This window comes from Orcinus orca, chromosome 3 (genome assembly GCF_937001465.1).
Source record: "Orcinus orca chromosome 3, mOrcOrc1.1, whole genome shotgun sequence".
Classification (NCBI taxonomy): domain Eukaryota; kingdom Metazoa; phylum Chordata; class Mammalia; order Artiodactyla; family Delphinidae; genus Orcinus; species Orcinus orca.
The window spans coordinates 153,259,512-153,274,256 of record NC_064561.1 but is presented as its reverse complement, the minus strand read 5'-3'; the positions used below and the strand labels follow the sequence as shown (position 1 = coordinate 153,274,256).

The 14,745-nt window shown below is 43.8% G+C and overlaps 1 protein-coding gene across 4 annotated transcripts in view; it reads left to right on the top strand.

Moving 5' to 3' along the window:
* The window catches only part of OSMR (oncostatin M receptor), a 57,885-nt gene that overhangs the window by 32,206 nt on the left and 10,934 nt on the right, over positions 1 to 14,745 (top strand). For 3 of the 4 annotated variants that reach the window (XM_033421240.2, XM_033421238.2, XM_033421241.2), the window contains exons 5-11: positions 2,334 to 2,609; positions 3,935 to 4,064; positions 4,613 to 4,764; positions 7,483 to 7,625; positions 7,922 to 8,075; positions 10,862 to 10,938; positions 12,097 to 12,319. In XM_033421240.2, the coding sequence (XP_033277131.1) occupies positions 2,334 to 2,609; positions 3,935 to 4,064; positions 4,613 to 4,764; positions 7,483 to 7,625; positions 7,922 to 8,075; positions 10,862 to 10,938; positions 12,097 to 12,319 (1,155 nt within the window). Of the gene's footprint in view, positions 1 to 2,333; positions 2,610 to 3,934; positions 4,065 to 4,612; positions 4,830 to 7,482; positions 7,626 to 7,921; positions 8,076 to 10,861; positions 10,939 to 12,096; positions 12,320 to 14,745 lie in introns of those variants that run through there. The other variant, XR_004481347.2, reaches the window with a different exon arrangement.

Genomic DNA, 14,745 nt, shown 5'->3' with positions numbered 1-14,745 from the left:
TATGTGCTATCATATGTTATTTGTCTTTCCCTGTCTGGCTTACTTCACTCAGTATGATAATCTCTAGGTCCATCCATGTTGCTACAAATGGCATTATTTCATACTTTTTTATGGCTGAGTACTATTCCATTGCATATATGTATCACATCTTCTTTATCCATTTATCTGTCAATGGACTTTTAGGTTACTTCCACATCCTGGCTATTGTAAATAGTGCTGCAATGAACATTGGAGTGCATGTATCTCAAATTATGGTTTTCTCTGTATATATGCCCAGGAGGGGGATTGTAGGATCATATGGTAGCTCTATTTTTAGTTTTTTAAGGAACTTCCATACTGTTCTCCATAGTGGCTACACCAATTTACATTCCCACCAACAATGTAGGAACGTTCCTATTTCTCCACACCCTCTCCAGCATTTATTGTTTGTAGACTTTTTGATGATGGCCATTCTGACCAGTGTGAGGTGATACCTCATTGTCATTTTGATTTGCATTTCTAAAATGATTACTGATTTTGAGCATTTTTTCATGTGCTTTTTGGGCCATCTGTATGTCTTCTTTGGAGAAATGTCTATTTAGGTCTTCTGTCCATTTTTTGATTGGGTTGTTTGTTTTTTTGATATTGAGCTGCATGAGCTGTTTATATATTTTAGAAATTAATCCCTTGTTGGTTGCTTCATTTGCAAATATTTTCTCCCATTATGAGGGCTGTTTTTTCATTTTGTTTATGGTTTCCTTTGCTGTGCAAAAGCTTTTAACTTTAATTAGGTACCACTTGTTTATTTTTGTTTTTATTTTCATTACTCTAGGAGTGAAACCAAAAAAGATAGTGCTGTGATTTATGTCAAAGCGTGTCTTGCCTATGTTTCCCTCTAGGAGTTTTATAGTATCTGGTCTCACATTTAGGTCTTTAATGCATTTTGAGCTTATTTTTGTGTATGGTGTTAGAGAATGTTCTAATTTCATTTTCTTACCTGTAGCTCTCCAGTTTTCCCAGCACCATTTATTGAAGAGACTGTCTTTTCTCTGTTGTATATTCTTGCCTCCTTTGTCACAGAATAAGTGACCATAGGTGTGGGTTTATCTCTGGGCTTTCTATCCCTTTCCATTGATCTATATTTCTGTTTTTTGTGCCAGTACCATACTGTTTTGATGACTGTAGCTTTGTAGTACAGTCTGAAGTCAGGGAGCCTGATTCCTCCAGCTCCATTTTTCTTTCTCAAGACTGCTTTGGCTATTTGGGGTCTTTCATGTTTCCATACAAATTTTTTATTCTAGTTCTATGAAAAATGTCATTCGTAATTTGATAGGGATTGTAGATTACCTTGGGTAGTATAGTCACTTTGACAATATTGATTCTTCCAATCCAAGACAGGATATATCTTTCCATCTTTTCATGTTCTTCTTTGATTTGTTTCAAGGCTGATTATTCCTAATCCCCAAAACACTGATTCTCAACCATGGCTGCACATAGAATCACCTGGGGACCTTAAAACAAAATCCCACACCCAGGCCACTGCACTTGGGTGACCTTACTGATGGCAATTTTAGAGCCCTGGTGGGCCAGCAGCCAGACTGCAGGGGCCTAGGTGAGCAGGGGGTGATTGACAGCTGAGTGATGGGCACAGGCAGGTCCTGGGGGAGGCTGACGGTGGAGGAGCGGGTGGAGAGGAGGCTGGAGGGAGGCATGGAGGGTGGTGAGTTTGCCTAAAATGGCAGAGACCTGAGGATTCTTATGTGCTGATGGGCCACACAGACAGAAGATGGAAATGAAAGGAGCTCTTTGGGTGAATGGCATCCGAGAAGGTGGAAGAGGAGTGATCTACAGGACAATTTAGAGATTATGAGGGACACGTGGCTTGGGAGCTAGGCAGACCTGGTGGGTGTGAATGTGGCTTTGCCACTTGCTGGGTGAGGGAACTTGGGCTCAGTCCTGCCCACCCCATGGCTGTAAGGTGGTAAGGATGACAAGAGAGAAGATACATAAGCACTTAACACAGGGCCTCCCACGTGGCTGGGATTAGTGCAAAGCAGCTACTGCCGTCCTGATAACCTATAAGCAGGAATGACAGGATCATCCGCAGAGCGGCAGTCACGGTGCCGTCTCCACAGTAAGAACGAGAGCAGTGGTATGATCGCGGCAGTAGGAGGGACGGTACAGAGGATGGTTTTGCACACACCAAAGTTTATAGATCTGCTGTAGAAATTTTAGCTTCCTGTTTTCTCCAGGAGGCAGAAAAAGCTAAAGCTATCTGTTGAGAGTGAGGCAGGAGGGGGCTGGTTTGACTTTTGTGTCCAAGTCTAACTGAGCTGTCTTCTTTTATCTTGCAGCACAGAATTTGCTTGGACATGATCCATTGTTTGTCTTCCCTAAAGATAAGCTGGTGGAAGAAGGCTCCAACATCACCATTTGTTACGTTTCTAGGATCCATCAGGACAACATATCCTGTTATTTGGAAGGTGTACAGATATATGGAGAACAGCTTGATCGAAGCGTGTCTGCGTTCGAGTTGAAGAACGTGTCTTTTATTAGGGAAAAAGGGACAAATGTCTTCTGTAAGGTGGACCAGGGAGGAGTTTTGGGAGGCATCGTTCTCTTTGTCTCAAGTGAGTGTCCACATCTCTGTGCCCCCCTCCCATTTCCTGTGGAATAGATCAAATTTCCTTTCCCAGAAGACAAGGAAACGTTTCCACTCGTGGCCTCAATTTTCTTTTGTTTCCCAAGTCTTCTAGGAGAGACTCTGGCAAAGACAGTCTGAAGCAATCCTTGTCGGATTTCCTGTTGTTTTCTTGAGTTTACTGACAGTTTTATTCCTAGGAAGCAAGAGCGTTCGGGAGAAAGTTCAGGTCATGACCTGGACCACTGGGACGATGTCCTGCTTTGCGTTAGCCATGCTGGAATGGCTGCAGGCTGGGAGAGGGAGGAGAGGGGCTGCAGGCTGGATGGCCCTAGAGAGGCAGCCGAGGTGGTGGCCGGAAGACCCAGGTTTGGCTCTTCTTGCCACGGCTGGGAGTGCCTTCTCGGCCAAGTTTCCCAGCCTCTTCAGCTCAGTGTTCTCCTTTGTGAATGGGCCCAGTAATGGCTGTTGTGAGGGTTACTGCATACGGCCAGGGCCCCGCCCCGGTATGGTGGCTGCACGCAGTAGGACTTCTGCAGATGAGGCCGCTGCTGTTCTTAACTGGGTGCAGAGGTGTCAGGTACCTCCATGGGTGATGGCGAGGGGAGAGAAGGCAGCGTTTCACTTTCCCTGTAGGTCCCAGTGTGCTCACCCAGTGGCCTCCCTTCCCCTGCACAGTGGGGCGGTATCTGCAACTCCTCCCTCCCTGCTTCCCCTGCCAAAGGCTGTTTCTGATCTCCCAGACGCTTGGTCACCTGTGCCTCTTGGCGTGGCCTCCGAGAACTGCGGTGCCTCGGGGACTTGGCGGTGCTGCCCGTACATTTCTTGGAACTCTCAGCCTCCAGCTGCTGAGTTTAGCGGGGTCCCCAGATCTGGCTTCCCGGCATCCCAAGCACAGCCCAGGTTCCCAGTAAGCCAGGGCATCTACAATGAAACACCAAGCAACGCTGACCCCATTCATTCATTGTTCTGTTCACTCTGTCTGCATGTAGCAGTACTGTTGAATGCTGCTAGCAGGCACTGGGGCTACAACTTTCATCAGGCAGACAGAGTGCAGACCACATGCAGTACACGTCTGCCATCCTCGGTGATACCCCAGCAAAGCACCAGGGAAGGAAAGAGTAGGGACCAAGGTGAGGTACCCGCAGTGTGCCTTTCTGGAGCTGCTGAGGCGTTGGCCCCCATTGAAGTAATCTTTTCATTGTTCAGAGCAACTCTGTGGCCTCAGACCCCGAAGAGAACTTTCCATTTCACTTGTCTTTCGATAAAGAGCTTCAGCTAGGTCTTTCATCTGTTTTTTCCTTGTACGGACAGAAGTGCTTGAAGAGCCCAAGGACTTTTCTTGTGAAACCCAGGACCTCAAGACTTTGACCTGTACTTGGGATCCCGGGAGCGACACTGGCTTGAGTAAACAGCCTTCCCAAAGCTATACTTTATTTGAATCGTAAGTGAGCTTTGGTTACATTAGTGATGGATTCTTCCTTGTTTAAGGTACTTGTGACAGTGTTACAGAAAATTTGAACAAATATTTTCAAACCACCTGCCAGGGTCAGGAAGAAATCTTTAAGTGGTCTCAGGTATACCATACTTTCTACCTGAGTTTTGTTAAAGGACAATGTAGCATAAAAATGATAAGAAAGGCTGTTAATGGTGAATCTTGATATGAAAATCGTTCCATGTGGTAATCTAGGTCTACCTAATTTCTACCTTTTTAAGAGTATCCAAAGTAAACTAAGGAAAGTTTTCACCACCCAAGAGGAGAAGTCAGCAATTCATCATTACACATTTAACCGCACAGGTCAAATTTTTTGAAACAATATTTTCGTCATTGGTATTTGTTGGTGACGGATCGATGCTGTTGTGTGGAACATAGTTTGAAAGCCACTGAGTGTGTCTCAGGGATACTCAGTGGATTCAGGGATACATATCTGCATTGACAAAAATGTAAACCCTGAAATTGTTGTGTGGTGTTTTTTTTTTTTTTTCTTTAAGATTTTCCGGAAAAAAGACACTTTGTAAACACAGAAACTGGTGTGATTGGCAAGTCGCTCAAGGCTCACAAGAAACTTATAACTTCACACTCCTGGCTGAAAACTACTTCAGAAAAAGAAGTGTCAGTATTCTTTTTAACCTGACCCAACGAGGTGAGACTTGAGTGTAGCCCACTGTGGCCACGAGCGTATCTTTGTTTGACACACTGTGTGATCAAGTAAATGTGCCGTAGATTTTCACCTAATTCACATCCCAAGTGAAGGTTTTAGTTTATCACTTGTTTGTGCCAAGTTATAAACTTGGGTGCGTGCATGACTTGTGGTCCCCATTATTTGTTTATTTTGATAATGTAATAAACACCAACGAGCTTACCTCAAGTTCAGAATAGAAATCTGACAATAACTTCATCTCCCATCCCACAGCCCCCCCACCCTGCTCCTTCCACTAAGATAACAGATTTAAGTCATGTGTGTGCATGTGTATGTATTCTCATTTTCTTATGAAATCCCCCAAATACTGTTTTTATTTTGTTTTAATGTATATGAGACATCAAGCTAGTAATTGCTTTTATACAATATTAAATTGCTAATATTTACCCATATTATTGAGTGTTGTTGTAGTCCATTTTCACTGCTGTAGAGTATTTCATTGCATAAATATACAGTGTTTTATTCATGCATCTCTTTTGGTGGATTTTCAGATTGTCTCAAGGTTTATGCTCTTGGATACAGTGTTAATAAGAGCATTTTGATATATATATCCAGTACACACCTAGAGTTGTAGCTGTTTTTCTTGCGTATATACCTATATACCTAAGAATGGAATTGGTGAGGACTCAGAAAATGTGAATGTTCTTCAACTTACAAGATAATGCCAAATTCGCTTCCAAAGTGGTTGTACCAATATATTCTCTCCAAGTTGGTTTTGTCACCCTTTGCATTTTTGTCAGTTGAATGGATGTTAAGTGGTATTTTGCAATGGTTTGGATCTGCACAACCCTGAAGTTGAATATCTCTTTCTATGTTTTGACCACACCCCTGCCTCTCTTATGAAATGTAGCATCTTTAAACTCGTTGTTCATTTTTTCTGGAATTCTTGTACTTCTCCTTTGCCTTCTTAATTCTACACCTCATTTAGATTTCAACTTAATGATCACTTCAGTCACCTAATTACAGGGTGCCACCAATGTAGCAGGCACTGGGCACCCAGCAGTGAACAGAGTTGAGTAACTGCCCCTAATGTGTGTACATGCTAGTGTGTGTGTGGAGAGAGGGTTGAGAGTGGGGCATGGAGACACACAGGAAACATGTAAACAAGTTAATAACATAATTTCAAGCATCGCTAAGTCTTGGAAAGAAGATAAAATTCAGGTGACAGGTAGAGAATGCCTGGGGTGCTGCTTCAGTTGGGATGAGGGCACTGAAGGATGAGGAGGCAGAAAACATCTAGAACATTTGGAGTAAAAGAACAGGATTTGAGGGCTTCCCTGGTGGTGCAGTGGTTGAGAGTCCGCCTGCCGATGCAGGGGACACGGGTTCGTGCCCCGGTCCGGGAAGATCCCACGTGCCGCAGAGTGCCTGGGCCCATGAGCCATGGCCACTGGCCTGTGCATCTGGAGCCTGTGCTCCGCAGCAGGAGAGGCCACAACAGTGAGAGGCCCGTGTACCACAAAAAAAAAAAAAAAAAAGAACAGGATTTGAAAAGGCCTTGAGGTGGGAACATGCTCTGGGTGTTTCATGCAGGGAAGAATATCCTTGTGTCTTTCCCGTGAGAGAAAGGAGATTGGAGTGGTAGGCAGTGGCCAGGTCACATAGCAACTGTGGAAGTGCGTAAGGTGGAAGGTTTTTTTATTTCAGATATTCTATTTTTCGGTTCTAAAATTTCCATTTAATTCTTTCTTTAAAAAAAATAGTTTCTATTTCTCTGCTGAGAAATGTTTTCCTTTTATTCATTTCAGATGCAGTTACTTTTTGGTTTTTTAATAAATTTATTTATTTATTTATTTTTGGCTGTGTTGGGTTTTCGTTGCCGTGCGTGGGCTTTTCTCTAGTTGTGGCGAGCTGGGGCTCCTCTTCGTTGCGGTGCGCGGGCTTCTCACTGCGGTGGCTTCTCTTGTTGCGGAGCACAGGCTGTAGGCGCACAGGCTTCAGTAGTTGTGGCACATGGGCTTCAGTAGTTGTGGCTTGTGGGCTCTAGAGCGCAGGCTCAGTAGTTGTGGGGTACAGGCTTAGTTAGCTGCTCCACGGCATGTGGGATCTTCCTGAACCAGAGCTCGAACCCATGTCCCCTGCATTGGCAGGCGGATTCTTAACCGCTGCGCCATCAGGGAAGTCCCTGGATGCATTTGCTTATACTTCATGGATCTGTTTTACACTCTTTATCTAATTGTAGCATTCTAAGGGAGTCATCTTGAGGCGTGGGTCATCTCAAAGTTGACATCTGCTGATTGTCTCTTTCCTCGAAAATTGGTGACATTTTCTCTTTTTTGGTTTTGTTTTGTATGTCTAATAATTTTGGATTGTATCCTTGAGACTGTTAATGTTACGTTGGTTAGACTCAGGGTTCTGTTATATTCTCTTTGATGGGCCACTTCAAGTTTTGACTCCCCTCTACATTCTTGCCTGCTTTTGTTTAATTTTAAGAGTCCTCTGTTTCTTTGTGTATTTGTTCCAAGTTTCTAATATAATCAGTGAGAGAAAAGGCTGTACTTGGCTACTCCATCTTGGCTGCAAGTCTGGTTTTGTTTGCCATTTTCTCAGAGATAAATAAAAATGCTTATTGAACAAACCAGTATAAAAATGAACTGCCTATTTACCAGTCCTTTTGGATCTGTGCTTGAATTGTTTTCATTTTTTTTTTTTTTTTTGCAGTTCATCCAATGACTCCCTATAACTTATTACCTAAAAATGTTGGTGCCACAAATGCCACCATGACCTGGAAGGTACACTCCATTGGAAACAGTTCCACACTTTTGTGTCAGCTTGAACTCCTTGCTGAAGGAAAAGTGATACAAGTAAGTGTTTAACTTTCTATTTTCAAGAATTTCTTTGTGTCTAAACAGAGAGACTGGTGAGTGAAATCTCTTTAAACTCTTATTCCTATGTGTGTTCAAATGATATGGGTCATCTGTTTAAAAGGCCCAGGAAATTAATCATAAACTTTTAGAGTTTACAGATTTTTTTTTCTCAAAGAAGAACTAGTCTTACTCCAAATCAGGTCTTACTCTGTGTGTGATTTGGCTTTGCAATGAAGTATGCTCACCAATACTTCTGTCTTCTTCTCCCCCCCCACCTTTTTTTTTTAATTAAGCAAAGCAATGTTTCCATCAAGGTGAATGGTGAGTACCTCTTAAATGAACTGGAGCCTGACACAGAATACGTGGCCCAAGTACGCTGTGCTTATACCAACCACTTCTGGAAATGGAGTGAATTGATTAGTCAAAAATTCAACACAGCTGAAGCTGGTACGTTCCGCTCCCTGACATCCCAAGGGTCTGAACTGACTGACAGGAGATGGGTGGGCTTCTCTGAGAACTTTTGTTTGTACCAAAAACTCAGGGGAAAGCATAACAGAGGCTTGGTACCATCTTTAAAAAACAACAACAAAAAAACCCTAAATTAAATGCCTAATGAAATGTGAGTGGGAAGATATCTACCTCAGACATTTGCCATCTGAGTTATTTCTACTGAACATTTTCTCTCTGATCTTCAGTTTGCCAAAGTGGTTTCTAAGCTAAAGGTATTGCTGGATTCCCGTTGGATCTGGGGCTGTGTAAATTAGTATAAACTTTAAATTCAGGACTGGGGACAAACAGTAGCGTTTGTGCTGAGGAAAGCACTGATCTCATGCTAAACAGCCTCGGGCTGTGTTTGGAAATGTAATGGTATTTGGAAACTGAATCATCATTGTTAAGTTTTTGGTTCCCGTGACAACAAACTGGGAGCCTTCTTATCATGCTCTCAGGGGTCGTTTCCTCAATAATGACTGAACAGAGACTTTTCCCCCCAAATAACTATGTCTTAGACCTCAGATAAACCTCAGGAGATGAGATGGCCCAGCGTTGCTTTCACCTCCTTCCAATCCCAGATGATAAAGTCTTACTGTTGCCCACTTTACACATGAAACAACTTGGGCCCCTAAACTGGGGAGACATGCCTGGTTTGCAGAGTTAATGAAGGGCAGAGACGTGACAACAGTAACCAGGGCAGTTACCGCTTATCTAAGTGTTTAGTATGTGCCAGACACGGCTCCAAGTGCTTGCAATGTTTTCCCCTCAAATCCTCCCACCATGCAGTAGGTCCTGTTATTATCCTCACTTGATAGATGAGGCCGCGGAGGCCCAGGGAGGGTGAGGAGTTTAACCGGCCCCGCTAGCAAGGGACTGAGCTGTGACTGTAGCTCAGGCCCAGGCTGGCTGACTCCAGAGCTCCCCCCTGATCTGACCCAGACTGGCATCTGCATGGTCTGCCTCTCGGGGGTGTCATTACAGCCTGGAGATCTTTGTGATTCAAGTCCTGGCTATTTTGCTGCCTAAGGAAGGATTATATCTATTTATTTGATTCCATCTTATTATTTGTGTTTGTAAGCTGGTGAGTTCTTTCTGTTTCAGCCTGGGGGGAACGTTTTCAAGCAGTGACTCTGATTGGCGGGCTGGCGAGGGCAGTGCCTGAAAACCCACACCCAGGGCTGGTCACCAGAGGTGCTCAGCAGGCCTCCTCCCCTTGTCAGCCCCCCACCACTCCCCTCCAAGACTCCAGTCATTTTTCTTGGGGGGTAGTCCCCTCCAGAGCCCTGTTCCTGATGGTAATTTGGTTTATTCCTCAGTTGTGTTTCATTAAAGAATTTTTACTTTATTAATACTGCATTGCTTTGGGATTTTTTTGCAAATTTATTCCAACATTATACCTAAAATTTAGTGCAATGAAAAATAACAGAAAGATGGCATTTTTAATAAATAGTTTCTTTTAGATTATAGTATCATAAACCTGCAAAATACTTAACTTTGCTTTCGATGATGACAAGAAAATGAGATGAATCTACTGATGGTGAATCCACAGATTTTTTTTTCACCTTGAATAACACTTTGCTTAATGCTGGCAAAGTCAATGTTTATGTGTATTATAATCCTGCTTAAGCAGAATCATGGTGAGCAGAGCTAAATGACACCATGGGAGAAATTATATTGACATAAAGATGGAGCACCGTCAACTGTGCTGCAATTCTCTTTTCTTGCAAGTAGTCCTGTACAAACCAGCTGAAGATTCTGCATTGAGCTTGGGGGTCTCTCACTGAGTATTTCAATATGTTTTTGATTTAATATTGGCTTCTCCGATAGCTTGTTGAGAAAATTGAAATCTGCCTCTAATAGATTTTAAAAATATATGGTCACCTTTATGTTGAGTAGGAAGTGTAACTAAGGGGGAAAAAAAGGACTTTCTTAAATTTCAATTATTGGGGACTGTAAACTATATTTTTATGAAACAGAGAACTAAATTTGTATGTGTTATGTTGCAAAACAATGCTTCTTGCACAGAGATGTGTTGAAGCAAATCATAAATCACTGGTCCTACCGTTTACTGGCAAGAAAGACAAGGAAGCAAGCTCTTCTAGAACAGAGTGGGGAGAGGCATATGCTGGGGAGAGGCGTGCAGCCAGTGCCCTGAGGGTCCTCATGCAGGCAGCTGGCCCAGGCCAGGAACTTGGGGGGGTGGGCGTGCATGGGGAGGAGTGTAGCAAGGAAGGGGTCCCAGGCTCTGACTGCAGCCACAGGCCAGCCTGTGTGCAGTTAGGAACTCCGGGAGGAGTGCAGCCTTCCCCTGGGGCTCTCCACTTGAGTGTGTCCATTGCAACCTTCACAAGTGGGGCAAGGAAACAGCAATAGTCTGCTGCTCCTAGAAATTCCAAATATGGGAAATTTACCTGACTAACCTCCTAGAATTGGACTGACAAAGGATTCCAAAATTCCCTGGTGGCTTCCAGAAGCTCTGAGGCTTGAGTTCTCAAAGGCCCCATGTGATGTCCCATTCAGATGTAGCAGCCCTTTTGTAAAGCACCTACTGTGGGCCCCTAGTGAGGCGAGACCAGTATGGCCGCGGCCAAGTGGGTAGAAGTCACAGAGAGTGAAAAAGCGAGAAGCAGGCTCAGGCAGGACAGGCCGTGGTCACTTTTGTTGACGAAACTAGAGAAAGGTTGAATGTATTATTGTATGTGCATATTGTGACCCTAGAGCTTTTCTTTGGTTAATTTCAGCTCCCTCAGAGGCTCCCGATGTCTGGAGAAACTTGAAGATGGTGTCGGGACATCCTACTGTGAGTTTATTCTGGAAGGTGAGATGCAGACGTTCAAAGAGACAGATTTTTGCTTGGCAGTTATCTTTCACTGAAACTAGACATTGGTGCAGTCTTCTGATGGGGAGGGCTGTTAACATGAATCCAGTAGAATTTGTTACCCAGTGGAGGAATCCCAGCTCCACATCCATGTCCCCAGCGCTGGACCAGTAACTCCTTCCTCAGCAGCCTCTTGCACAGGTGGCCATTTCTGCTTGTTAGAACTGCATCTCCTAACTTCTCCTCAGGCCTGCCCCTAACATCTGCAGGGCCCAGTCCATGAGTATAAGTGGAGAAATATATACCATAATTAAAAGTTATAAATATTTAACTATTCAGAGTATTTATATTTAAAAGTTATAAGTCAAGCTAAAAAACTGCAATATAAAATTAATCTTGTCTTTGTATCTTAACTGACATGCCTTCACAACAACGTGGAAGGCCTGGTTTCCGTTAAGAACTCTCGGATTCCTCAGTGTTTGATGCTAAATCATGGCCATGCTGAGGGAGCTGGTCCTTGGCCGCAGGCCACCCCACTCTTTTTCCCATCTCCACTCCGGTCCTCCCCACCAGGGAGGATCCCCATGCACACACATGTGGACGTGCCAGTCTGTAGGTCCAGGTTTTGTCCACACCCCAAGCTAACAGTTGCCCCAGCCCAATCTCAGGTCTGGGGGTGCACACACCAGGGGCACTGTCTGTCCTCAGGAAGGTAGGCTGGAGGTTCAGGCCCCTCCCGTCTGGGTCTACTCCTGTCTTTCCCACTCCATACTCACTGTGTTTTAATCCAGGCTAAAGAGTCCCCCTTTCTCTCTCTTCCTGACTTGGTCACTCCTCTCTGGACACAGTATACTCTGAGATCTCCCCCAAATGATCCTATTCTCTGCTCAGTTTTAGTTAGAATAGAATGTCTGATTTCAAGCTTGGTTTAGAAGGTTATTTTCTCTCTTAAGCTGTTTTAATTAGCCCGGTGTGTGTGTGTGTGTGTGTGTGTGTGTGTGTGTGTGTGTGTGTGTGTGTGTGTGTGTGTGTGTGTGTGTGTGTGTGTGTGTGTGTGTGTGTGTGTGTGTGTGTGTGTGTGTGTGTGTTCAATCAAGGGACAGAAACTCTTTTCAGAGGAAAGCCCATTTTGAAATGATTGTTTAATATTTTTTTCAGCCACTCTCAAAAGTGCATGCCAACGGGAAGATCCTGTTCTATAATGTAATTGTAGAAAACCTAGACAAGCCATCCAGGTTCGAGGTCCTCTCCATCCCTGCTCCCGCCAGCAGCACAGAACTAACCCTCGATCAGTGTTCTTACCAAATCCATGTCACAGCTCACAACAGTGTGGGCCCTTCTCCTGCTTCCGTAATTGTCGTTTCTGGAGACCCTGGAAACGGTGAGTGTTTCTGGTTTTGTTTTTCTTCTCTAGAAAAGTGTTGATGGTGTTATTAGGCAGAGATGGGTAAATCAGACGGTAATCTGGGGAGACAAAAGATCTAGCTGCCAAACACTGTCCGTCATTTTCTTTGGGTTCAGGCGTGTCAGCGGGTTTCTGGCGCAGTCCTCCTTTGTGTGGGAAGAAGATTTCAGCCATATCTCAGGGATTCTTCCACCAACTTGGGAAATTGTCTCAAATTTATTCAAATAAATGCAACACCGACAAACAGTCCCAGCTGAGAGTTAGAGATGGTATGAAAGTGCTTTGTGGCTTACGAAACATGAGGTGCATTTATTATATGGCAGAATATTTTGTCAGTCTTGGCCACCTATAAAGAGCCCAGGAACATTTCTGGACATCATGAGGAGAGCTAGCATCATCTTTCGAGAAGGGCTTTGCCAAAGCTGTGGAATAAAATGGTGATAACTGGCTAAACCCTTAGCCTGTGAGAGACCAAACAAGGTGGAAATGACCTTACGTGTACAATTAATAATGGTGTAAATTTCCTTCTTGGGAGAGCTGTGAAAAGAGGTTGGCTGCACTAACCCCGCCCCCAGCAGTACACACTCTGAGACACTGCACACTTGAACACGACCCAACAGACATCCTAAGGTCATTCATGAACCTTGCAATAATGTCACCCCAGTTACTGCTATAAAAATTTTCAGACCCTGCTTGTAGGGTTATGTCATGTTGCTTTATACCTATCATTCAAATTAGGCTTAAATTTAGGTTAAGTGGGCTAGATTAGAGGGTGTTATTATTTTGTTTTATTTACTTTGTTTAAGAACTATCCCGTGTGTCAAGTAAGAGAAAGAAATTGGGATTGTGCCACAGGAGAAAAACTAAGGAGTCACTTAACCTAATCTTCGCTTGTCAAGAACTGTATTAGAGAAGGAGGTGAATAGTTGTGTTCTGTCTTTATTAGGGCCGAACGGGAAAGGTGGGCATTTCATTCACCCTGGGGGAGCTGACAGATTAAAAAAACACTGCCTCCAATGAGGCTCAGCTCAAACAACTCTGCTAAACACTATTATCTGTTTGGGGTCATCCCTATCTGTGGGTTCCTATCATACCTTCCTTCCCCATGCCCTGCCTTTAGAACCCATTCCTTCACCTTGTGAAGCCCTATCCAGCTTTCCTGATGTGGTCCACATTCTTAAGTCTCTAGAGTGGATAAGGGCACTGATGTGCTCTGAGAGAGACCAAGGAGGTTTAGCCAATTCACACTAGAGTGTGAATGACTGAAGAAACAGAAAATAGATAGATTCCCTTTCTCTTTCCCTCTACCTCCACTCCTCAAAACATATTTGCAATTTTAAAGAAGCAGCTTAGTAAGAGTCATGCTTCTAAGTTTGGGGTGAAATTTTAGTCAGTGTGAATAAGTGAAGTAGAAAATGTCAGTTTTAATATGAAAGAGATTTGTCTCTCTGATGAAGGAAGACAGAGAAGCCATGTGGGTAGGATAGGCACAGGCCTTCTTGGGGAACCTCTCGCCTCATGCCTGGGGCTGCACATTCCTTTCGGTGTTCCCAGCTGGGTGATAATTTGGTGCCCTAGAAAATGTAATAGCATCCTGCTTTCGCATCAATGTTCAGCTCTAATTAGAATTGCCAGATAAATTAAAGATGCCCAGTTAAATATGAATTGCAGAGAAGCAACAAGTACGTTTTGAGTGTTAAGTCTGTCCCATGTAACGTTTGCGCCACACTGCCTGCCTCTCTGAACAGCTGCTTGCAGGTCCACCCCTTGATCAGAGTCTGCTTTCACTAGAGTGACCACCAGGGACCACTGCCCTCTGAACAGTGGAGTCAGCCTCGGAAATAGGAGAAATTCTCATCCCTCAATATCTAGGCTGACCTGCTTGAAATCAGTAGAACTGTAGTCCATTGAGACCATATCACCTTTTTTCCAATTGTCAGACCTTAGGAAAACTACCCTGGTGCATAAAATACGTTGAGGTGGTATCCTAGGTCACAAGTAGCGTGCATATCCGTTCATAATCTGGCGTAGTACATACCTGAATTGTTCTTTCCTTTTTTCTCCACACTCACCTCAGTTTCTGCCCCTAAAATCTAGGAGACAGTAGTTAGTTCAGGAGCAGCCAGCATTATGTGGGACAATTAAGCCAAATCATTCATTCAACAGATGATTTTTGAAAGCAGATCAAGTACCAGACACAGTTCTAGGTCAAGGGTCAACAACTTTTTCGGTAAAGGGGCAGAGAGTAAATATTTTAGGCATTATAGGCCAGACAGTCTCCAATCTATATTCTGTATTCTTTGTTTTTAAAAACTCTTTAAAAATCTTAAAACCAATCTTAGCTTAAGGGTCATATAAAAACAAGCTTCCAGGGCTGGATTTGTCCTGCTGGCGGTGGTTTG